This window comes from Ambystoma mexicanum, chromosome 4p (assembly GCF_040938575.1).
Source record: "Ambystoma mexicanum isolate Mex_15411 chromosome 4p, UKY_AmexF1_1, whole genome shotgun sequence".
Taxonomy (NCBI): Eukaryota; Metazoa; Chordata; class Amphibia; order Caudata; family Ambystomatidae; genus Ambystoma; species Ambystoma mexicanum.
This window is the reverse complement of record NC_090927.1, coordinates 983611590-983638005: the sequence shown is the minus strand read 5'-3', so window position 1 is coordinate 983638005 and position 26416 is coordinate 983611590. Positions and strand designations below refer to the sequence as shown.

General features: G+C 46.6%; 1 protein-coding gene across 1 annotated transcript in view; it reads right to left on the bottom strand.

Annotated features, from left to right (window-relative positions):
- SEC63 (SEC63 homolog, protein translocation regulator) overlaps positions 1-26416 on the bottom strand; it is a 1285673-nt gene that overhangs the window by 30011 nt on the left and 1229246 nt on the right. The window contains exon 20 of the mRNA XM_069606555.1: positions 6574-6678. Within this exon, the coding sequence (XP_069462656.1) occupies positions 6574-6678 (105 nt within the window). The remainder of the gene's footprint in view (positions 1-6573; positions 6679-26416) is intronic.

Genomic DNA, 26416 nt, shown 5'->3' with positions numbered 1-26416 from the left:
GCAAGACGGTCAGCAGACAGGACAAAGAGCCTCGTGGTCTGGCCATTTTGGGAGCCAGGCCACCATTTAGGGCTAAGCGCGAGAAACGCGCTTAAACGCCAAAAGGAGCTCAAAAACACAAGAAACGATGGCTGCCACCAGTCCCGTCCGTGATTCACTTGCACTGTTTATTAACAATCCAAAGAGTATCTAGGGCCAGTAGAAGACTAGGGACCCAAGAGAGCAGTAACTTAGCTTACAGTGCCCTCTTGTGCCATGTTGCGCGAAAGCTGCAACATGATAAAAGAACTACGGAAAACAACGTTTCCCGGTACTGACTGTCTTAAGGGCATGTCAGTTTCCCCGTAAGAATGGAGCGAAAGCCCAGAGGAGTGCGGCAGAAGGCTGCACTTCTCTGGCAAAGTCTAGATCCTGGTGAAAACAACAGCAAAAAGTTTAGGGGTTGCCACATGGAAGGAAAATTTCCCACAATTAAGAAATCTTTCCTAACAGTCGGCATCTTCCAGGAACTTCATCGAGCGGTCCTTCCATCATCTTCCTGGAATCGCACTGCACCTGCTGAATAGAAAAGACACAGCGGGTTAGTCAACACAGCAAGAAAGGCTATTCGAACATTTGGCGCGCCTCGCATAGCGCTATACTCACTTGCAAGAAACCTGCTTAACATTGCAAGGAGAGTCAATCCGTCATCCGGAAACTGCTCGACAATACGCCTAAAAGAAAAGAAAAGAACAAACAATTAGAAAACTTGGGCAAGAGAGACTTTAAGCATCTATTCCAAGAAGTCATTGGTATAGAGACTTACCTGCTTACTCCGGTTCTTCCAAATCAGCAGCAACACCCATCGGATCAGTGAAGTAACTTGATCTTGGGGAAAGACTACTGCACTCCTGCCAGAGAGTGCAGGACAGAGAGCCCACCTTTTAAAAACCCAAGGTGAGCCAGAAGAAGAGAAGGAAAATCTGACAGTGGTGAAGCCAATCCGGCTCCATTCAGTTGGCTAATATCTTGTTTCGACGTTGCAGGCAAACGCCTTCCGAGGTGAGATCGAAGGGAAGGCGCGGGCAAGCACCATCTTAGAAGCAGTGCAACACCAGTGTAGACAGCAGCCTTCAGCCATGAGCTACGCCCCGAGGAGACCAGGTGAGCATGTCAGAACGCAAAGTCGTTACACAAATTCTCTACCTGGGCGTCATGGAAACTTCGGAAACCGATCAGCGAGCCCAGCTTTTGGGGGAACTCAGGGACGAGTTACATTCAGCTAGACAAGAAACTAATGCCTTGAGAAGGGAATTGATTGTAGCCAAGGACCGCACCGACTAACTCGCCAGACAGTTGCTCCAGGCACAAGCGGGGCAAACGCCTCTACCAGGGTTGGGATCTACAGTACCCACTGCATCAAGGAGTCCAGTTCAGGTGGTCCTCCCAGGAGCTGTACCTTTGGCACCTCCAGAACGATTTGCAGGAGACCCGAAAAGGTATGCGGTTTTTCTGAATCAGTGCCTTTTATATTTCCTATGCAGGCCGGGAGCCTTTCCAAACGACCAATCTAAGGTGGCCTTCATACTTTCTTATCTCACTGGCAGTGCTGCAGACTGGTTGGTACCACTGGTCAATCGGGATGATCCCATCTTGCGAGACTTCCAGAGGTTCCAACTGGACATGGAGAAGCTGTTTGCCCGGCACTTCGAAGGGCAGGCATTGGATATCGAACTTTTGTCTTTGCGTCAAGGCAACCAGGATCTGTTAACTTACATCGCAACCTTTAACAGACTGGTAGTGGAAACTGATTGGCCAGATGACAAGAGTACACCGCTGTTTTACCGTGGCTTGAGAGGGGAGGTAAAGGACATTTTGGCTCAAGTGGTTAATCCACCTAGAGACTGTGCTGAATACATAGACTTGGTGGTCCAGCTAGATCATAGACTGCAGAACCGTAAGGCAGATCGTGCTAGAATGGGTTCTCAGGTATATGTGCGCCCAAAGGAAAACACTTCCAAGGTTACCGACGTATCAGAACCCATGCAAATTGGAGGAGTGCGAGGGCCGTTATCCAAGGCTGAAAGGGTAAGGAGAAGACAACATCAGTTGTGCCTGTATTGCGGGTCAGCCAGCCATTTCCTCCGAGAGTGCCCAGTGAAACCACCCAAAAAGACAGTAGGGGTTGCTGGCAAGGTTGAGGCAGAGTCTGAGCCGGAAAACGTAGAGGTCCGCTTGTCGAGCGAAAAGAAGGACTCCCAGACCTCGCACCTAGTATTGCCCATGATCCTCATAAATCACCAACAGCCGTCTCGAATGCATGCAGTCAGAGCATATATCGATAGCGGAGCCATTGGAAATTATATGGATCAAGAATTGGCTTCAAGGATGAAGCCTCCCCTTTGCGAAAAGGCAACAGACTTAGTCACCACTGTCGACAGAACTGAAATCGCTTCGGGCCCAGTAACTCACTCTACGACAGAGATGACACTTTTGTGCCAAGACGGACATCGGGAAGCTATCGTGTTTGATATAATCAAGGCTCCACAATTTCAAATAATTTTGGGAATGCCATGGCTAGAATCACACAATCCTTGCATCGACTGGCGTGCTAAGAGGCTAACCTTCTCAGTTGAATGTGCTCAAACCTGTTATCAAACTAAAGAACCTTTGGTCACAGGAGCGGCAGCAATCATGAGCCCAACAAACCTACCTCCAGTATATCAAGATTATCAGGATGTTTTCCAGAAGGATCAAGCCAACACGCTGCCCCCCCCCACAGACCTTATGACTGCCAGATCAAACTTATACTAGGCGCACAGATTCCGTGCAGTCGAATCTATGCATTCACAGAACCTGAGTACCAGCATTTAAAAAAGTATCTAGACCAGTACCTGGCTAACGGTTTCATTTGCCCGTCCAAGTCCCCGGCGACCTCACCCTTATTCTTCGTGCCTAAAAAGGAAGGTGACCTTAGGACTTGCATAAATTACTGTGCATTGAATCAAGTCACTGTAAAAAACGGTTACCTCTGATTCCTGAACTATTGGACCAAGTTAAAGATGCCCGGATTTACACCAAGTTAGACCTCTGCGGAGCATACCACCTGGTACGGATTAAGAAAGGGGACAAATGGAAGACCGCCTTCCGCACCAAATACGGGCTATTTGAATACCAGGTGATGCCTTTTGGCCTTTGTAACGCCCCAGCGGCGTTCCAGTATTTCATGAACAACGTTTTGCGGGAATTGATCGATGTGTGTGTCGTAGTATACATAGACGACATTCTGGTATACTCCCATTCAGAACAAGAGCATGTGAAACATGTCCGCGCAGTTTTGGACAACCTTCGACAACACAGACTATTTGCTAAACTGGAAAAATGTTTTTTCCATGTGACGGAGGTCGAGTTCCTTGGATTTGTCCTAACTCCTCATGGTGTGCGCATGGACTCACGAAAGGTCGATGCCATTTTCAATTGGCCGTCTCCAACCTCAATTAAAGGAGTTCAGAGCATGCTCGGATTTGCGAACTTCGATCGTCGTTTCATTCCAGGTTTTTCGCAACTAGTGCATCCCATCACCTCTTTGCTGCGCAAGAACAAACGTTTCCTATGGACTGAAGAGGCAGAGAAAGCCTTCCTGGAGTTAAAATAAAAATTCATATCAGCCCCAATTCTGAAACACCCTCGTCCAGATCTACAGTACGTGGTGGAGTCTGATGCTTCCAACCTGGCAATGGGAGCGGTCCTCTCGCAAAGAGACCCCGAAACTGGTCAACTCCACCCAGTAGCCTTTAGGTCACGAAAATTTACGGCTCCAGAGTTGAATTATGCTATTGCTGCCAAAGAACTGTTGGCCATCAAGGCAGCCTTCAAAGCTTGGCGGCACGATCTGTTAGGAGCAAGGCACACGATCACAGTAATCACTGACCACCGCAATCTACAGTACCTGAAGGTGGCGAAAGCTCAATCTTCTCGCCAACTCCAATGGGCATTATTTTTTGCTGAATTTGATTTTGTAATTACTTACCGACCTGGTTGTCGAAATGGCAAGGCAGATGCATTGTCCCGTATAGGGATTGACGAAGAATTCACCAACCCCGACCCAGTCCCCATAATTCCTGGAGAGAAGATTCTCGGCATTACAATGTGTCTAACATTAGATGACATCCAAGAAGAAATCACTCATCTCATTGATTCCAACACCCTAAAGGAGTGGCCGACCAGAAGTGCGCACCACTCCATCTCAGACCAGTTACCATATTTTCGAGGACGTCTCTATCTGCCCAGCAGGGAACTTCAAGAAAAAGTAATCTCCAATTACCACGAATCATTAGTAGAAGGTCAACCTGGAATCGCTAAGACTGAGGCCAAGATTAAACAACACTTTTGGTGGCCCACATGGCGTAAAGACATCAAGCAGTTTGTATTATCCTGCGGAGTTTGTGCTCAAAACAAGGCCCAAAAAAAGAAATCACCTGGCCTGCTACAGCTATTGGATATTCCACCTACAGCTATTGGAAAATCCATCTCTTGATTTTATGACAGACCTTCCTCCTTGTAACGGATTCAACACAATTCTAGTGGTGGTGGATTTGTTCTCTAAAACGGCCCATTTCATCCCATTGAAAGGGTTGCCTTCAGCTTCGATCCTGGCTAGAGAATTTCTGGAACAGATAGTCAGACTACACGGATTCCCTTCCATCCTGATCTCAGACCGAGGCAGCCAGTTTATCTCACATTTCTGGAAGAAATGTGAATTAGCTCAAATTGACGTGAGACTTTCCACCAGTCACCATCCCCAAACTGATGGTCAGACTGAGAGGACCAACCAGACCTTGGAGCAATATCTCAGGTGTATGCTACATCAAACAGAAGGCAGCTGGAAAGAAGTTTTATGGATCACCGAATATGCCTATAACAACTCCCTACATTCCAGCACTGGTCAGAGTCCTTTCTATACAATATATGGGTTACACCCACGAACTTCCAATCTTGGCCTGCCTCAAGTTCTGGAAATGCCCGCAGTGAGAAGCTTGCATTCTACCATCACTCAAGCCTTTAAACAAGCGACAGACCATCTAAAACAAGCTAAGGAAAGGTACAAGAAATCAGCTGATGTACATAGAAGTGAAGTAACTTGATCTTGGGGAAAGACTGTACCGCGCCCCTGCCAGAGAGTGCAGGACGGAGAGCCCACCTTTTAAAAACCCAAGGTGAGCCAGAAGAAGAGAAGGAAATCTGACAGTGGTGAAGCCAATCCGGCTCCATTCAGTTGGCTAATATCTTGTTTCGACGTTGCAGGCAAACACCATCTTAGAAGCAGCGCAACACCAGTGCAGACAGCAGCCTTCAGCCACGAGCTACGCCCCCGTGGAGACCAGGCGAGCGTGACAGCATGGCTTACGACAAAATCTTTATCAGCTCTTCAAGGAGATCATGGCTCTGGAGTGCATGAGCACTTGTAACTGCTAAACATTTCCTTGCTGGAGTTCTGCGATGCAGAGGCAAAGGAATGAGTCTCGGTGGAAGGAACCACCAAGTATCACATGGGTTAATGGTGCAGTGTGGTCTATGTGCCAGATAACCAAATGGCCCCATGTGAGGAAGATACAGCAAAAATGGCACTGAATCCATTTGTGACCACTCCACCCGTTGAAGACACGGATGAAGTAGAGTTTCACGTCATTACCCAAACAGCAACCGAGCCAGTGTGGCCAGTCTCTGTTTTAGCAGGACTAACCGACCAAGAGTGTAAGGAGATTTCTTTGGGTCATGTAGAGGGCCTCATTACGACCCTGGCGGTCCGGTAACTACGGTACCGGTAAGCATGACGGTCCTGCAGTTCCCGGACTGCCATACTACATGTTGTGGTCGCGGTTGCCTGTCTGCTGGTGGGCAGACATGCACCTGTGAGCAGAGCACAGCACCGGCAGCACTCTGAATGCACTGGTGCATCCAAAGTCCCCATCCCCATTCATCCCTATGGGGCCGAATGGGGATGGGGAAGCCCTTGTTGCCGGCACCTGCAAATGGGCAATTACTGGGTCCGCTGAACTCGGCATGACCTGGTTCTTGCCCATTTGCGGGTGCCGGAACAAATGCAACTCCGGCGGCAGCCGTGCCGGATTTACCGGCACGGCTATCGCCAGAGTTGTAATGAGGCCCACAGTAACTACTTCAAAGAGCTATGCAGACTCTGGTAAGAAGCATGAGTCTCTTGCAGCGAGATACATGTTAGCATTAAAGGCCTGTGATTTGCTGTAGCAATGTATTCTCTTTATGGATTGAAAAAATAACACATTTTTTTTAAAAAAGGCTGCCACCCCCTTGCAATTACAAAACATCTTAAAGTCATCAGGAATTAATGAGTTACCACAAATGATTTGCTTTACTATTTAATTAAATTAATTCATCTTTTATAACACGCTCAAAACCAGAGACCAGTCTCTAAGCATGGAAAATCATAGCAGATTTAGCATCCAAAATCTGGTTATTATTTAATACTACATTCAATGTTAATAATAAAGCATTATGTAAAAGTCCCAATCTTAGGGACTGTAAAGAAAATGTCAGTTTCATGAACAATCTCACCTTCAATGGTTTAATCTGATCCAAACCCAAGTATGAATCTGATCTCAGGAACATGGTATACTGATAATTCCCGGGTTTGCTGGGTGCAGGAAACTTCAGTTCTACCTACAACATAACATTACATTGAAATATCAGACCTTTCAAATAGATTGACTTCACAGAGATTCCATACCAAGATCAATAATGTTTAAAAGGAACATTGCAAATTCAAAAGTTATTAATTATTATGCTATTTTCAAGAAACACACATTCCACAAAAGAAAACCACAAAAGGCAGTGACAGCTGCATGTGAAGTTCGATTTAGGAAGTCACTTCAGCCTTCCAAGCCCTGTGATCTTAAAAACAGGCACCTATACCAGCCTGGGGAAAAACAAGTCCAAACACCTTTTAGAACACCAAGGTAGTGTTCCATCTCGCTCCCTAAAATCCACTGGGCTATAATCTCTTCAGAAATTACAGGACAGGATGTGGGTCTCTTTTGGATCCCTAAGGTCAATCAGGAGCCATGAAGTTTTAGCACTTAGTAAGAAGTTCGATTAGCGAGTTGTTGGAAAAAGTGTAGGAGAAGGAGGCAGTGACAAATAAGTGAAGAAAAGCTGGGTACCATTGAGAAGATGTAAAAACTACTAAAAGAGGAACATTAAAGGACTAGGCCACTATTGTAGAAAGCAGTGTGGAGTTGAATATTGTTAGAGGAGGTGACACTCTCCAATACCAAGAGTGGTACTGTTACAGAATGCCACCTGAAGGGCGTCATGCCTGAGCATTTTTCATACACAATTAGGCTAGTAATTCTATCTCCGAGAGTAAGATCAGCTAACAAGACCTCACTTTCAAAATGCTCCTTCCTGAAGAGGATAGTGTAAACATGTATCTATGCTAGGACGGATATCCCCCAGCTACTGGCTTGTAGTTTGTAAACAAGTCTGTTACAGAGTAACACGTGCATTCCTGCAAACAGCCTGCTGAAAGGCAAGTGTTCCAACAGCCATGCACTTCCTTTACTTGTGGGCAACCCAGATTCAAATTACATATACTATTGTACTCTCAGTGCTTGGTGGTAGAATTATATAATATATATATATCATATCAAGTTTGAAATGGTGCTCTGTGGCCATATACAAATGTGAAGGCCAAAAACCTTTGATGGAATTTTGAAAGCTTGGCACTAGGAGCCGTCCATTGTTCCAGTGAGTTTTGTATGCAAAAATAGGTAGATCTTTAAATATTGCCTGTAGTTTAATGTCAGTTTCAAAAAAGCTTCCTGTGTTGCAGTATCATCAGCTTAATGTTCCTGCTCTATCGGATATTTGGACACAAAAACTAGATTTGCTTTTGTCCTCTTAATGGACTTATGTTCTGTTCTGGACATCAACAAATCCACCTTACGATCTTGCTTCTGTAACTTCTCATCCTTATAACTTCTTTTGTGAAATGCATCCATTATCTCACCCTGTTGTCCATTACTAATAATGGGATCACTTACAATTCTCGACATTGAACAACAAGCAATATTTACATATCACCTATGTTTGCACACAAAAAGCACAACATTCAGCCAATGCTAGTGTTCACTACCAGGCATACAAAGGAACAACAGACACTTATAACACGGAACACCAGGGCCTCACCATGTTTACAGTTTAATAGCTGCAATAATTTAATACAGGGTCCCACCATTTTACAATCACATTTGGGCAAAAAGATCAAAATACAGCCCCTGCAGGAAATATTTAGGCCAAACTATGCGAAAGGTGAAGGAAAGAGTAAATGAACACAAGTCAAATATGATCACCAATAAGCATTCCAGCAGGTGGGGTGTTGCCAGCTGTGATATGAGGAAGACGTGACCACAGCAAGCTCCTTGCCTGTTCCTTTATATTAAACATCCTGTGTGCGACAGGGTGATTATCCAACACGAAAAACAGCTTACTAAGTGAGGGAATCCCAGCAGAACACACTTTGATGGGTTTCGCTGCCGTCAGAGTAGTGCAGGGGGATTGCTCGACCGTGCTGGCTGGAAAAGTGAAGACCGCAAAATGGTGCCCGAGAACTCCAAAGAATAGCAGAGACGAGGAGCACCCCAGCCTGAAGCTAGAGAAGCCAGCTGACTCAGGAGGACCCCGTGCAAGCAGCGGATCGGTATTAAAGACAAGCGGCAAGGGCAGCAGCCAGCAGATTTACAAGAGAGCGCAGAGATTGAGGGGATGAGGGAAATAGTAAAGCGACGCTGCAAGCCTGTTTCCCCTACGAGACAAACAACATCGGGCCGCAGCGGCAGACTTGTAACGGAAGGGATGGCCCCTACTGTGGAAGGATGAAAGGGCCATTTATACAATAGGAAACAAAAAAGGGAGGCTCCAACCACAGATATACTTATTGACACTGCCCTTATGTCGGGGTGTCTGAATGATTTGTTCGAATTATTTCCAAATTGTGCTTCAAATAGTAAGCCAAGTATCTTAATGAATACACAATCAAGTCACCAAGTGTGACAAATAAGCCACAAATCCCTTATTCGTACAATAGTATTATTTTCTTCTATTCATTGATTGTTCGTATTGTTCTTTTTTAACCAAAAATCATAAACAATAACAAACTTTTTACAAAAAGGACATCAACACAATATAACAGAAAAGAAAGTTGTTTCCCAGGAAATGTTTTTGTTGTCCAATAATCACATAATTAGTGAGTTAGTATCATTTGAGTGATGCAAGAATCATTGTGCAACATATAAAGAAAGGGAAAAACAATAGAAAATATTTACATTGTATACCAAAAACTGTTCGACATTTGTACAGCACAGGTAGAGAGGTATAGTGACCAAATGTTTGGTCCCCAAGTTTTAAAAAAGGCTGGTTAATAACCCGGCTTAACTCTGAGTGCCTAAGAAATACAATTTAGCGAACTAAATTGAGTTCGGTCAGGGCAGGACCTAATTTGTTGATCCAAAAGTGCATATTATCAATATAAACACTTGGCCAGCACTGCAGCTGTCTATCCCCGACCACCTATGAACGTAACGCGCTGGAAAGCAAGTAAGGCCAAAAGCCCCAAGCAATCCTCGTAGGGGCCATCGATCTGGCAGAACGTTTGCACATCGGAACACCTACACCCTTGAACATCTCGAGCTACGGACGCAACGAGCAAAAGCTTTGCGCATATTTAAGTGAGCCCATCGGGGCGAGGAGCAACAAAGTCTGCCAACGGGCAGAAATAGGGACTCCCCATCCCACAGAGCCCTGAAAAAGTGAGCGGAGAGCGAGAGAGGCAGGGAAAAGCTGGGAGTCACAGAGGGAAGAACACACAATCAGCAGCAAAATAGAGAGGCCCTACCCCAACCAGCCAAAAGAACACCAGAGTAAGGGAGACAAGAAATAGTACAGGCACTGCCACTAAGCCCACTTATTCAATGACAGAGTAACCACAGGAGTGGGAACGCTCACCCAAGTGCTTCAAAGGGGCACAAGATAAAAAAACGGAAGACAATTAATGCTAGCTGTCACGCAAGGGCAATAGACATCTCACATTGCCACAAGAACCCGGATGGATAGACAGCAGTAGTGACGAATGAGCCCACGCCTGAGCCTTTAGAGGGTGCAAGCAGGACAGATAGCCCTGGAGCCCTCACAGCTGCCAGGCATACTGGAAACACCCAGACAGTTAGATTGCTATCAGGAGGCTGATATCTAGAGCTCAGACCCCTGCCCCGCCCCCCCTCCACCAAGGGCATAATGAACAGAACAAGATAACCCAAGTTGCTTGTAGAACAGAAGGCACATATTGTCATCCTGGATGCTGGAGGGGAGGAGGAAGATGGCTGCACAACCCAAACAGGCAACGATCGACACCTATACGAGGAAAAATGATCCAAAAACAGACTGTGCAACCCCGGGAGATCACCTGGAGAGCAGCGAACCTGACCATCAAAGAACAGCCAATGAGAGCAAGATCCTGGTGGCAATCGCAGCCATGTTTGTCCTGATAAATTCTGGTTTCACCATCACCGTCTTGTGGCCAAGGCAGGATTTGACTTTTATGGACTTCATTCATTCATGGTGCATCACCCTTTCTCAACTCTCATGCTGGACTTCCTTTGCATCTTGTACTCCTGGTGGCCCGAATCATGCTGTTCCCATCTTCATCTTGTATCCTGGCTTGCAACATTATGTGTTACTACTGACTTCTGCAATTGTATTCACTCTCCCCTCTTGCTTCTCCACTCTTGACTGCTAACTCTGTTCTCTCCTCCTTTCCCTTCTCCCTTTTCCTATCTCCTCCCCTTACTTTCTTCTATGCACTTACTCTATCAGAATTGTCCCTGGATCTAGTACGATAGCAACCTCGTCTGTCTCCTCCCCCTCCCTTACAGCCCCCCCCTCCCTCCAGCACTATCTGAAATGTCATCAGGCCTAGTATGATAGTCGCTTGTTTTGTTCCTCCCCTACCTTTCTGCACCCCTCTCCCTCACCTCTTGTTTTTCTCCGGCTCCACCAGTAATGTCGTCAGGCTTAGTACGGTAGTCGCCTGTCGGTTTCCATTTCCTTCCCACTCTCCCCCTCCCTTCCTTATCTATGTCTTAGCTCTTGCACTACCTAAATGTTGTCAGGCTGAGTTCGATAGTTAATTTCACATCCTTACTGTTCATGGCTTGTAAGAATGTCATTGTTTTTTCCCTTGTTCCCGCCCTTGCCTTGAAGCGCTTTGAAACACATTGTGTATAGGCGCTATATAAATAAACTATCATATCGTGCGCATGTCCATGGAGACACACAAGGGATAATAAAATGCGATTCAAGTATCCTACGCCAGGATGTACGCAATCTTGCCAGCAGAGTAGGGGAAACGGAACAAGAACTGGATAAAACAGCATCCACCACCAAAGGACTACAGGCGACTGTCCAGGACCTAAAAGCCAAAGTCATAATGCTGCAGGAGAGAGTTGAAGACGCGGAGGGACGAGCGCAAAGGAGTAACATTAAGATCCTGGGACTACCAGAGGGAGCAGAAGGCAGAGATCCTACCAATTTAATAAAAAATCTGCTCCTCCAGGAGATAGGACCCGGAGCCCTGTCACAAGGGTTCACAGTGGAAAGAGCCCACCGGGCGCTCACGAGGACCCCTTAGCCCCTCCCGGAGCTCCCCAGAGACCAATTATAGCAAAAATCCTCAATTATCGGGACAAGAACATCTTAGCCCCTTCCAGATCAGGCAGAGAGATCTGAAGAGACTCGGCAACCCTGGCAATATATCCAGACTGCACAATCCAGGTTTCAGAGGAGAAGGGCTCAATACATGCCAACCAAAGAAAGGCTCAGTCGACATGGCATCAAATACATGCTCCTCTATCCCGCCGGGCTAAAAATACTGTATAAAGCAAAATCACTCTTCACTGAGATGCCGGAAGCAGTAAATGAATGGATGGACGAATATAACATGGGACAAATTTCAGAAACGCAAGAGAACTCACATTGTCACAAAAAGTGACTCAAACAAATAGCAAGATCATAAGTATACAACTGTCGACAACAGAATGGAGACAACATCGGCAGGAACTCTGCACCTTTGGTCTCTAATACCCACACCAAGAGAAGAATCCCAGGCCAGGACAATCACGAAGATCACAACAACCGGGAACTTACCCCCATATTACCGTCCCCCCCCCAGCCCGATTGGCCTGGGCACTCAGCCCTATATACATATTCAGATGGACAGAGTACTACCCAGTACTCGTCCAGCGATCTCCTGAGATGTATCAAGAGTTACAGGTGGCGTCGCCTCTATGGGAAAACACTGATGGGCACCAAGTTGACTGTTATGTTCGAGTTCAGTTGTTAGTAACACAGTTAAGGACACACCGCAGATGACACATCAATGGAAGAGACAACTCGGAAATAATCCATGGGTCAATAATGAGATTGGATGCAATCAAGAAGATCTCTGAGAAATTAGAGAGAACACACAATGAGGTGATGTGGAAAAATCAGAAATAGGCAAGAGCCTAGGACCATGTACACAAGAGAACAAATATATCCCAAATCAACGCAGAGAGACATTTGGAAAAACACACTAGTTAGGGACAGGGACACAGAATCAGAAAGGAGCCCTAAATGCCGGAAAACCTAAAAATAGCCACGTGGAATAACTATGTCAAAAGAACGAGAGTGATGGCATACTTATGCCGAAAAGCAGTCCACATTGTCCTGCTCCAAGAAACGCATTTAACACCAGCCAAAAAATCGCATATACTTAGCAAATGGAGAGGCAGAGTGGTTGGGTCAGCATACTCCAACTACGCCAGATGCACTTATATGGATAGCCCCGGGAGTCCCGCTTGATTGGTGCCTCTCCGGATCGGGAATGAGTCGGAGATGTGCTTCCCTGTGCATTCTCTTGCCAATTGCGTCAAGTAGAGCATGCATATCCATCTCATGAATCTGTGTCCTAGTCATATTGTTCTAGGGAGGCAAACAACCAGTCCCATTTTACAGAATCAAATGCCTTGATAGCATCTAATGCTACCACCGCACAGCCCTCTGGTCGGTTGTGTTCGATCTATTACCGCCTGAAGTCACCTCAGGTTCTCTGTTGTGGCCCTGCCCGGGACGTAGCCAGTCTGGTTGGGGTGTGCTAGTGTATTCATTACTTTCTTAAGCCTCTCCGCAAGTACTGCCGTGAGGATTTTGGTGTCTTCATTTATAAGTGCCATCGGCCTGTAGGATTTGCATACTGTTATCTTTTCCGGGTTTTAGAATAGGGAGCATCGCCGCTTGTTCCATTGTTTCGGGTAGTGTTCCACTCTCATATGCCTCTTCGAGGACTCAGAGTAGTTGCGGGGCTATTGGGTCGACATATTCTCTGTAAAACTCAGCCAGTAGTCAGTCGCTTTCTGGAGTTTTTCCAGTGAGCAGTGCAGCAATAATCTCTTGTATCTCTTCTACCGTGAGAGGGGCGCTAGAATCTTTCTGCTCTGCTGTCAATGCAGGTAAACCAATGTCTTCCAGGGTTTCCACTATTTCTCCTTCCCTGGAGTGTGTATTGTCTCTGTATAGTCTACTATAGAAGTCCGTGAAGGTGTTATCTTTCTGTGATCTCCAACTGTTGCCACAGTCGTATGCTATCTCTACCACCTCCTCCCTGGTGTTTTTATCCCAGACCAGCCAGGCCAGGAGTCCGCCTGGCTCATCTCCCTGTCCATGTATCTTTTCGGTTTATTTTGCAAAGTTAAAGTCGGCCAGCCTTTCCCACTTCTCCGTGCACTTTTGTCTCCGTGCTATGAGAGTGCCCTCTTTTTCCTGTTCTATTGGGTCTGTCCCTTCCAGTTTTTTTTATCTGGGCCTCTACCGCTGCTATCTGGCGTGTCTGTCAGGTCCTTTTGAACTCCACCCGCTTTAGCTATGGAAGCCCCTCTTACCACCACCTTAAAGGCCTCCCCTACTGTTTGTGTGTCTTTGACGCTCCCTAGATCATGGTCAAAATACTGTTCTATTTGGAGTCTTAGCTCTTCCCTGAAACTGTTGTCTCGAAGTGATTCTGCTCTTTGCTTCCATGTGGGGATAGGAGCTGGGTGAGTGTCCATTCTACTATCATGGGTGAATGGTCAGATAACGTTCTCCCTTCATATGAGGCCACCACTATGTTCCCCAGGTGTTCCTATACTGTAAATATGTAGTCTATTCTCGTACATATCTTGTGTACGCCCTCAAAATGAGTATTCCCGTTTGTCCATGTTTCCTGGAGTTCTAGGTCTCGCACCAATGTATTCAGTGCCTTGGACAGGGGTGTTGGGGAGGGTAGTGGTCGAGGTGTGCCATCTGATCGGTCTAAGGGTGAGTCTAGTATACACTTGAAGTCCCCTCCCCAGATCCACAGCATGCCTTTGTAGGGGGCCAATGTGGCATACAATGAGCAGTAGAATGTTGCTGTGTTGTGGTTGGGCACATAGGTGTTTATTATGCCCCCTGTCGCCCTTACTATATATTTTAGCATTCAAACCCCTAGCAATATACATGAGGGAAACATTCATAGACACAGGGCTACAAGTAGATGCAACTATGCATGTAATATCCCTTTACGCAGACGACATGCTGCTATATATAAAAACACCCAGAGGACAATTTGGAAATATACTTGGAAGTTTTAGAAAACTTTGCATTGTCATCAGGAATATCAATTAGTAAAAACAAATCTTGCCTGTTCCCCCTAGCAGGATGGATGGGTGTAGAAGAAGACTGACTCCCCTGCCTGGGCCTTCAATGGAATCCACACTTGTTTCGCTACTTGGGCATAAACCAATGTCATGACATCAAACATACCCACATCACAAATACATTAAAGGCAAAAAGGAGCCTACAAGCCTCCATAAAATTCTGGGGGAAACTGCCCCTCAGTGATGGGGAGAATTTCACTGGTGAAAATGATAGCTCTTCCATGGTTACTGTATCATTTCATCAATGTACCATACCCCATTCCAAGAACTTTCTTTAGGGTATTAACCTCAGTGCTCAGCAGCTTTATATGGGAGAAAGGCCGAAGCAGAGTTGCCCTGGAGATATTAAGTAGATATTATGTAGACTGTGGTGTGCGCCTACCGAACTTTACCATTTGGCCGGACAGCAACATGTAGCAAGCTGGCTGGCTAGCGGATACAGAAACGATAGAACATACCCTGATGAGCTCTACTATAGCCCCCTACCTCCTTAAGGAAGCTCTATGGCTCGTTAAAAATCAGAATTGAAGACCCTCCATCGCTATTACTACTAGGCAGACAGGTATGGGCAAGAACAAAAAAAGATACTGAAAGCAGGAGAGCCATATTCCCCCTCATATCCCACTAGCGGCCCTGCACGGAACTAGCAGAGAACACCTCAAACAGGGTAGGATACACTGGGAAGACAAAGGGCTAATCACAGTGGGTGATCCCTGCCCCAGGGGAAAACCACTAGAGTTCCAGGACCTAGTAAAAACACACGAGATACACAAAGGGCAATATATAAAGACATGCTCGATTAATAAGAAACCTGGGGACCAAGTGGCCAGCACCCCCCGCCCCCCGCAGACCGGGAAACAGAAAATTCAGTACTGGGACTGCTATATGACGTATCCGAGGGAGGTCATATGGTCTCCAGAATATATCAGGTACTCATGGAGGAGATAGCTAAAGACATACACAAAGGGAAGCCCCCATTGGAAGCAGAGATAAGAAAAGAAAATATGGAAGAAGAGTGGTCTAAAGCACTGCTCTACCCAAAGAGAGTTTCCAGAAACGCTAGACTGACACAAGAGCCAATTCTACATAGTCCATAGGGCATACATGACTCCCCGGAAGATCGCAATTCCCGGGTGCAGGTACACAGAGTTGTCGAAGATGCGGAGAAGTCAATGCAGGTATGCGAGATATGTGCTGGTCTTGCCCCACAATCCAGTCATACTGGCAATATATTGAACAGCGCCTGCGAAGGAAAGGGATAAAGGGCCAAGAATGGACAGCTGAGGCCTGCTTCTTGGGGCTAAATACCCAGGGAAAGACAGAGCAATGAGAAGAATGAAAGACCTAGCTTGGGTACTGGCCAAACGGCGAATAGCAATGTCATGGAAGACCAAAGAGGGAATGAGAGTAGAGGTATGGTGAAAAGATTTGAAAAGGTGGCCCATGACCGAGACAGCAGTGTGGTACGAAGCACTAGGAATGGGAAGAAGAGAAAGCTTAGTAGATATAACGTCATGGAACACTGTTCTACACAAACTGTTCGCCTCGCCAGACGATAAACCCCCTGAACATTGCACTCTGCGAAAGGACATCAGTAAAGATCAAAGGAAAGTCAATATGAATAGCACTTTGCATCTCATATCTATTCAATGGACAGATTGACCCAGGGAACTTATGCCATTTTATGGATGGAGTCCGTGGTCTCAGTTAAAATGTCTATTTAAACTTGTGAAACTTCTAATAAAAATATTTAAAAAAATTAAAAAAAAACAAGAATTCCAGCGTAGCCAGACACCTCTATGAAGCTGGTCATCGGTTAAATTAGATGAAGTTTCAGTGGTAGAGGTGGGTAAAACTTCAAAAAGGAGGTGGACATTTACATAAGCACACCTACGATGAGCATCATTTTGGATACATTTCTTTTAAGACGCTTAATTCGTATAAACTGGTGAACCGTTTATCTTGCTTTATATAGATTGAGACACGTTCACTTGCAGCATTTTGGTTATTTGTTATGTTTTTACAGGTTGGCATTAATTTCGGATTTGAAACAACAATGTATGTTTTCTAGATTGTTTTAGTTTTTATGTTTGTTATGTTTGGGTCATTAAATAACTGGAAATGTGATCAGAATTTTATGTGTACGACAGGACCATGTCCCTTAAAAATATAGTACAGCTAAAAAGCCACTACAGCGAGTGGAGTTTATTAACCTCACTATGTCTGCAGCCAGGAAACCAGCTCTTATGTAGTGGACCCTAAGCAAATGAGTTAACTGGGACCCTTTGGTTTTCAACTTTTTCTTTCTGCACCCTCTGCCCCGTGACTGGGCAAACTCTTTAAAAGAAAAAGTTTTATAACCTTCAGGTATCTACTGCTAGTTAGTGTCTGTGGCTCTGAGCACATCCCTCTGTATTATTGACACCCTAATCAGGGAGTTTAAGGAATTTAAGGGATTGATAGAGCCAGAAAAATACTTCCATCCCTGCAGGCCCTGGCTCAACTATAGGGAATGGAATCCCTAAACAAACCCCGAAAGAGAAGTGTGGAATTAAAAACTCTGAATCCTCGGTAGTTCCTGCTCATATTCATCAGCATGGGGAAGGCGTAGCAGTCCCTGTTGACATCTAATAACGTGACAATGTTGATCTACTGTCCCTGAATTACATCAAATAGCGAAACACATCATTCGAGGCATTAAACAAGTGGTTATTGATCTCCCCCCAGAGGCAGCTCCTCTGGGGGAGTCATAACACGATTGCCATGTTTAGAAAAAGGTGTGGAAGAAACCACAATCTCCCTTATAAATAAAACCTCCCAATAGATTAACTCCAGATTACCGGGGATGATGATCAACCCGCGGGGTATTCTGATGGCAAGAAGGGTGACCTGGGTAGGAAATACTACTAAACTGAATGAGGGGGATTGTGTGGTAGTCTCACGGATCGCTCCGACCATGCTGGACTACCCTGTCTCTGCACTTAATCCTGCTAGCGCCCACAAAAGTGCATTCCTCCCCTTAGCTGCCATTTATCCGCCCCTTGTCACCCTTTATCCCCAACAACAGGAGTGGGAGGTTTCCAAATCAAGAAGGGGGGGGGGGTGAGTGGGATGTTGGGTAGGGGTCAGGGAGGAGAACGGGAAGGGGGTGGGGCGATTGTTACAGCAAATCGCTTTGAGGCCTTATTTGGAATTGAGGAGCAGGACTGACTCCCGGGGGAGGGGATGTTGCTTTTTGAGGACCTTGCAGAACCCCCAAAGGCAAGGCCCTGCCTTATAATGGAGCACGTGGTTCCCCTTGCCACCATGGGTTGGGTATTGCTATGACATTGCTGTGCTGGAATATTGCTGGTGCAGGAACAAAACTTTTGAAGACTGAAGTGGTGACATCTTTAATGTCATATGACATTTTCCTACAGGAAACATGGGCAACGGACCCTGTGTGTTTGGATGGTTATGTTTCTGTATGTACTCCAGCAACGAAGGGTTCAAGAGGCCGCTGTCATGGGGGCCTGGCAATCTTGCTTAAGTCTTCCCTAAACTATGACATAACGGAGAGGGAACTGAAAAACCACACTCTACAGTATGTGAGACTATCACCTGAGTAGGGTCAGGAGCTCCTTTTGGTTAATTTTTATAACAGCCTGCACGTTTCAAACAAGGGTTGCTTAGGGGCACTGAAAGAACTTTGAGTCAGAACTGTCCTTGGTGAATGAAAACGCAATTGTGCTTTTGGGAGGGGATTTTAATGCTAAATTGGTTAGCGGGACCGCAAGTGACTTGGTGGATCCAGGTGAAGATTTTGCTTATGGGATGTCAAATCCCCAACTCTCTGATAAGAGAATTTGCTCTAGGGGCCTCGAGCTTAATAACAGGTTCATGGACTGGGGAATCAGAGCTTTGAATGGACCGATAGGTATGGATATACCAGTGAAGGGAATAGTTTCTTACCTGTAACTCCATTTCTCCAGCATTGGTATCTTTCATGGATTCACATGCTTTGAATATTCCCCGTCGTCAGGCTGGGAATCCCCGGTACATTGTATAGACCCTTTCCCGTAGGAAAACTTTTTTGACGCTTATGCGTCCTATCCACCTCGTTTTGTATCATGCGTGCCCGTGCCGTCAGGACGTCATGATATAAATACAGGCCCCGCCCCCGCGCTCCCTCAGATTTCGGCCCCCAAAGTAGTGGGGGAACCGGTTTGCATGATCAGGGGAGGCAGGTGGGCGCATGTGAATCCATGAAAGATACCAATGCTGGAGAAATGGAGTTACAGGTAAGAAACTATTCCCTTCTCCAGCATTGGATCTTTCATGGATTCACATGCTTTGAATAGATTACATAGCAGTACTACCCCCAAGAGGAGGCGTGCATGCAAACCCATATACTTTCTTCGTAAAGGCCGTTCCCTATGATCATGTATACATCAGTAATAGTTAACATAGGAAAAAACGGACCACATACAGTCATAAATTCCACAGGATGCAACCCCGCAGCCGGGGCTTACCTTACTGGAATAGGTGTCGAAGCACCGCCTGTCCCATCCGGGTGTCTTCGGCATGTTGCTGCGACAGGCAGTAATGGCGGGTAAAGGTGTGTGTAGTCGCCCAGGTAGCCGCCATGCAGATGTCCCCTAGAGGGACTCCGGCCCACAGTGCCGTCGACGATGCCGCTGCTCTAGTTGAATGAGCTCTCGGCCGTCGTAGAAGAGGCTTCCCTGCCCTGGAATGGCAGTACGAAATAGTAGATGACACCCATCTTGATAGTCCTTGCTTTGAAATGGCTTTTCCTCTAGCACCCAAACCATATGCCACGAACAGCTGTCTCGTTTCTCTGAATGGTTGCGTACGATGAAGATAAAATTTGAGAGCCCTTTTTACATCCAATGTGTGTAGCCTGCGCTCCGCTCCCGAGCATGGCTCCGGAAAAAACGTAGGTAACACAATAGAGGAGTGTTTATGGAACACCGAAGGAGCTTTTGGTATGAACTGTGGGTTAGTGGCTAGGACTACCTTGGTCTTGAAAAATCGCAAGTATGGTGGGTCTACCATTAGAGCCTGAACTTCTGAAATACGTCGGGCTGAAGTGATGGCCACCAGGAAGGCCAATTTCCACGACAGAAACTTTAGAGACGATGATGACATTGGCTCAAAAGGAGGCTTCATAAGAGACGTTAAGACCAGATTGAGGCTCCACTCCGGTGGAAATTTCTTCTCTGGAGGGAAACTCCGAAAGAGGCCTTTAAGGAAGTGCTTAATCAGGCGGTCGCTGAACAATGGTGCCGAGTGCCGTCGACGAGTAAACCTGGAAATGGCTGCTAGGTGTACTTTTATTGACGACACCGACAGGCCCTTTTGAGCTAATAACAGCAAGTATAGAAGGAGCTGTTCCGGCCTAATCGATTGCGGGGCCAAACCTGGTTGATCCTTACACCATTGACAGAACCTTTTCCATTTGTACGCGTATGAGGCGTTTGTGGAAGGTGCTCTTGCCGCTTGCAGGATACGTCGACAGTCCTCCGGAATCGTTAGCCGACCAAATTCGGCGAAGTCAGGAGCCAGGCCGTCAACTTGAGGCTGTCCGGGTCGTGATGCCAAACGACACCCTCCTGTCGAGACAGAAGGTCGGGGGTCTTCTGGAATCTCATCGGTTCCGCCGCCGCTAAGTGTAGTAGGTCTGAAAACCACACCTGTCTGGCCCAGTATGGGGCCACCAGAATTACCCGACATGGATACCTGAGGATCCATTGCAACGTCCTCCGGACAAGGGGAAAAGGAGGGAATGCGTACAGGAATTTGTTCGTCCATGGGAATGAGAACGCATCCCCCAGTGAGCCCTGCTGAGGCCATCTGCTTGCGTACTGATGGCATTTCTTGTTGTTCTTCGTTGCAAACAGGTCTATGGAAGGGTGTCCCCATTCCTTGAATACTTGTTGAAGTTGTTGGTCGTTCAGCACCCATTCGTGAACTTCGTTCATTTCTCTGCTGAGGGCATCGGCTTCCACGTTTTTCACTCCTGGTAGGTGAAACGCTAAGATTTGCATGTTGTGTTGCAGGGCCCAATGCCAGATTTTCTGTGCCTCCGTCGATAGGGACCTGGAACGTGTCCCTCCTTGTTTCCTCAAGTAGAACATCGTAGTGGTGTTGTCCGTCATGACACGCACCACCGAGTCCCTCAGTTGCGGAAGAAAAGACTTCAGAGCCCATCGCACTGCTCTCAGTTCTAGCAGGTTGATATGCAGGGAGGACTCCTGCAAAGACCACTGGCCTTGTACCTGTAACGTATCCAGATGAGCTCCCCATCCGCTCAGCGATGCATCCGTCACCACCGTCTTTTGGAACTCTGGTTCCAGTAGAGGCATCCCTTTCGTTAGATGAGTAGACACTTTCCACCAGCCGAGTGCTTGAACTAGTTGTTCGTCGACGACCAGTCTGTCGGACCAGCGACCTCTGCTCTGCGCCCAACGGTCCGCTAGAAATTCCTGGCAAGGCCTCATAAACAGACGGCAGTTGTTTATTAATGGAATGCAGGACGACATGGTCCCTAGCAGGGACATGTACTTGCGCACAGAGACTTTGGTACCGCCTCTCCATTCCGACGCCTTGTTTTGAAGTTTCTGAATTCTTTCGCTGGATGGTTTCACCAGGCTTGTGTGTGTATGAAACTCCGCTCCTAGAAAGACCAAGGTCCTCGAAGGCTCTACTGAGGACTTGTTGAAGTTTATTGCGAAGCCCAGTTCCTGTAAGATGGACATTGTGGCTCGTAGACTGTCGTGTTTGTTCTTTGGATGACCCTCTGACTAGCCAGTCGTCTAGATATGGATAGACATGATGACCATCCTTCCTTAAATGGGCCGCTATAGGGGCCAAGCACTTGGTGAACGTCCTGGGGGAGGACTTGAGCCCGAACGGGAGGACCTTGAACTGAAAATGCTTTCTCCCGACGACGAATCTTAAATATTTCCTGTGTCGTGGGCGTATTGGGATGTGAAAATAAGCATCCTGAAGGTCTAGTGATGATAGATAGTCCATGGGTTGCACCGATCTGATAACCTCTTGGAGTTTTAGCATTTTGAATTTTTGGCTCTTTAGCCACTTGTTGAGTACCCTCAGGTCGAGAATGGGCCTCCATTTGCCGTTTGGCTTTTTGACAACAAAGAACCTGGAATAAACTCCTTGGCCTTCCTGTGCCACAGGAACTCTCTCTACCGCCCCTTTTCGCAACATAAGCGCCGCCTCTTGTCGTAGGATTTGGAGGTGGGGCTGTGTCGAGAATAAAGGAGGAAGACGCGGAGGCTTGTCTTTGAATTGCAGCGCATGACCCATGCGAATCGTGTCTAGGACCCATCGATCTTTGGTGATGCATTTCCATCGGTCGAAGTGATGAGAGACTCGACCCCCCAGGACGTTCCAAAGGCCGTCATTGGTTGCTGGTTTGCTTGTTCTTCGTTGACGACGGACCTGAGCCTCGACGCCTGGAGGCTTGATAGTCCCTGCTTCCACGTGCCGACTGGGACGCTCGTCTGAACCCTTGTGAAGAGTACGAGGGCCTGTTAAATCCACGGTCCCTCGAGGCTCCAAAGCGGGAGTTTCCAGAAGCACCTCTGAAGGGGCGAAAAGAGCGAAAATTTCTACCCGTTTGAAGGGCGCCGAGGGACCTAGCAGTATCCATGTCTTCTTTCATCCCTTTCAGCGCTTCATCAACTTTTTCGCCAAACAGGTGCTCCCCTTCGCATGGCATGTCCAGGACTTTGTACTGTACTTCAGGACGGAAAGTAGTACATTTGAGCCACGCTTGTCGACGAAGCACTACTCCATGGTTGATTTGTTTGAAACCAGACTCTGCTAGGTCAACTGCGATATTAATAGCGTGGTTCGAGGCCTCTTCGCCGTCCCGCACCAGTAACATAGCTGCTTTCCGGTGTTCATCTGGCAGGTGTTCTAGGATAGGGGCTAATTTGTGCCACATTTCCCTATCATATCGTGACACGATCGCTAAGGAATTGGCTGCTCTTACTGTCGTCGCTCCGACCGAGAGCACCTTCTTTCCAAATGCGTCCTGCCTCCTAGCCTCGCTTTCCGGTGGCGTTGAACATTTTTGCTGGACCCTGGCCTTCCTAGCCGCTGCCGCCGACACCACCGAGTCAGACAGAGGCTGTGATGTTAGACATTTTGGAGTGGACTCCGGAGCTTTAAACTTTTTCTCGATCCGTCCCTTTGTGGCTGGTTCCGAGAACGGATGGCGCATCGTCTTGAGACCTTCTTGCCACACGTGGTCAAGGATTGGGATGGCAAATACCGATTTTCTCCTTTGACCCATATGGTCAAAAAGGAAACAGTCTTTCCTCTGCTCCTCAGGAATCAAGCCGAATTCGGAACACGCTTTCCCCATCATTGCATGGAAGGCTCCCACATCATCAGGGGGAGATGGCTGTGTCTGGCTCCTCGTAGACTCCAATTCTACATCCGAATTCCATGTCGGGTCCCTCGACGGTGACAGGGAGATGTCTGACCCCGAGTCATCACGTATAGAGTCGGACTCCGACAACTCACCCTCCTCCTGAGCTCGAGGACGATCTTTCACCGCCTGGGGAGCCGATGGGTGATTCGTCGACGAGCGAGCCGTACAAGTTTGCTCGTCGACGGAAGGTACAGACAAAAGTGACGATGACGTCCCAGGTTGAGGGAACTGGGTATCCAGCCGCTGTAGTAGCTTCTGAAGAGTATTAAGCACATCCAGAGACAAAACTGTCTGGGGGTTCAGTAACGTGGATGATATAGGTACCATACCCCCGCTCGCACTCGCCGTCGTCGTCGACGTGGAAGGCCGTAAGCCTAAATCCGATGGCTGCAGAACCATGTCACCTTCCCCTTCCGCCGAGCAGGCCGTGTCTGGCTGCAGTAAGACCTCAGGGGGGATCGGGTCATAGACCTCAGGCAGCCAAGCCATAGACTGAGTCTCCGTCGACGAAGGAATCCCAACCGCTGCTGCTTGAACGGTAATAGGCATCGTCAATGACACCGAGGTCGACGAGGCAGTCGTCGTCGTCGAGCCCTTAGACTTCGTCGTCGATTTCGATGCCGACTTCCCGGCTGAAGCTTCTCGACTCACGGAAGACCTGGGACGGTCCCCTGAGGAGGATTTAGACAGCGCTAGCCTCTCCGTCTTAGATGATGAGGAGGAGGAGGGCTTTTTATGTGACGAGGAGGATCCAGCATGTTTCCCCTTATGCTTGTCCTCAGCGCGAATTTCTGCTGGCCGCACCTTCTTCGATGGAGGCTCCGACTTGCTCCTGGAGGCCGTGGAGCCAACTTCCGAAGCCGGGTAGGCACCCGCTCCGTCATTAAGCCAGTCGACCAGCCTTCTTTTACGGTCCTTAAGGGTTTTTTGGGAGAAACCCTGGCATATCTCACATGTCTCCGCCGTGTGGTGCGGGTGGAGACAGTAGATACAGTCCATGTGGCCGTCTCCTTCATAAACCTTTTTGAGGCCACAGGTTGCACATGGGCGAAATAACGCCTTTCCAGACATAATTCTCCAGAATTTGAACTTCGCTTACGCGAAACAGACAAAAAAATAATAAACAACCTAGTTTTCACTAGTAGTAACCACGAGGATCCCACTGCTTTGAAAGACGGTTGAAATCTGAGGGAGCGCGGGGCCTGTATTTATATCATGACGTCCTGACGGCACGGGCACGCATGATACAAAACGAGGTGGATAGGACGCATAAGCGTCGAAAAAGTTTTCCTACGGGAAAGGGTCTATACAATGTACCGGGGATTCCCAGCCTGACGACGGGGAATATTCAAAGCATGTGAATCCATGAAAGATCCAATGCTGGAGAAGAGCACATTTGCAAGTACCCAAGGCACATCTACCAGTGCTCCAGATAAGATTTTGGAGGTGGGAGTATTTTACTCCCCATTTTTAAACTTTGAGAGTAAATGTAATTTTAAGAGAGTAAAAAGGACTTTTCTCCTTTGTACAAGAGTAAAATGTATGTCACATCCAGGCGACGCATGTAAAAACTGTATGGAAATCATTACTATGCAGCAGCGTTCTGCATTGTGACAGAATACACCTTTAATTATTTTATTTGGTGTTTTGAGGTTTGATAGCAGAATTGTCTTTTGATGTTTAATGAAAGTCCTCATTTCCTGGAGCTATTACTACCTAATGGCATGTCAATGTTATGATACAACAGTGCAGAGAGGCATGGACTCCATGCTAAATTCTATATCTAATCATCTAATCTCATGATCAAATGGATTATATATATATATATATATATATATATATATATATATATATATATATAGCTTTTGGCAAAGTGCTGTACATAGAAAATATTTATCACAATTATCACCAAACCGAAGTCGGTACTCCATCGACCTTGAAAGGATGAATGGCTCAGTTGGCCTTGCTGGGACTCGAACCTGCAACCTACAGATCACGCACATATTGCAGCAACAAGTGCTCAACCGGCTGAGCTATCTTATTGGTTTACATCCTTCAGAGGTCTGTTAACTGAGTATTGACTGAGGTATAATACCTAGATGTTGGACGTACCATTATAAAGTTAAATACCTACCTGGATTATCAAAGGGACAGGTTTTGCTGAGTTTCCATTTCAAATGTAAATTTCATCTGTTTGTTTTTGAACAGCCCTTGCACTTCCTGGTGAGTCATGTGTTGCATGTGTTGGATGTTTTAGTTGTAGTATTGAGGATTTGACAGGCTAGAACACCAGTGATAGGTGTAATGACAATTACTCACCCTTGAGGAAAGACGCTGCTGCCACTGACCATTTATAGCAATGTACCAAATTGACTGCAAGGTTGAATGGATGTTAACTAGACCGTGCATAGTCATTTTACTGACTGTTTTTATAATGCGACTGTAAATTAAATTAGAAGTGTAAAATTATCTCTCTGTGCATGATTATGCACACAGCACAGGAACTCTGAAAAATATGATTGTGCAATACTGATTTGCTTTCACTGGGGGGAAAACAATTTGTTACAAAATATTAATTCTCAATTGCAACTTAGTTTTCCAGCTTATTAATTTTACAATCCTAAAATGCTAGGAAAACAAATACGCACAGTGCTTCTGTTTGCTCAAGGAGTAGCAACATAGCAGAAGCTGAATGAAAATAAAACCATTCCTTTTATCACAGTGTGTAGTTTCTTTTTTTGAAAGCTTCAGAGAAATACATTCTGTTTCAAAGGCTTTTATCCATGGCTTGCAATTACATCCATGTAGATAAAAATCAAAAGAAGCCTTCTGGTTTCTGTCAAGAAGCCTGACCTTTGCACTGCCCTGTGCTCTAAACTTGTGTGTAAATGTACACAGGAAAATAATAAAGCTGTCGTATTTACAAGATTTTCATGCGTAAAAAGGCCTAGTACGCACCTTATCTGGAGGCCTGACATCTACAATTGATTACTTTTGTATGCACGTGCAACAATGGCCCCTCACCGTGGATTTTGAAGTTGTAGATGAGATCTATAGTGACCACTTCCCTTTGAGGCTTGTGTTGAGGGTGGGACATCCTGGGATGCTTACCGCCAATTACTCACACTTGGACCCTTGCGTGATTAACCCCTTATGTAAGCAAAGGGTA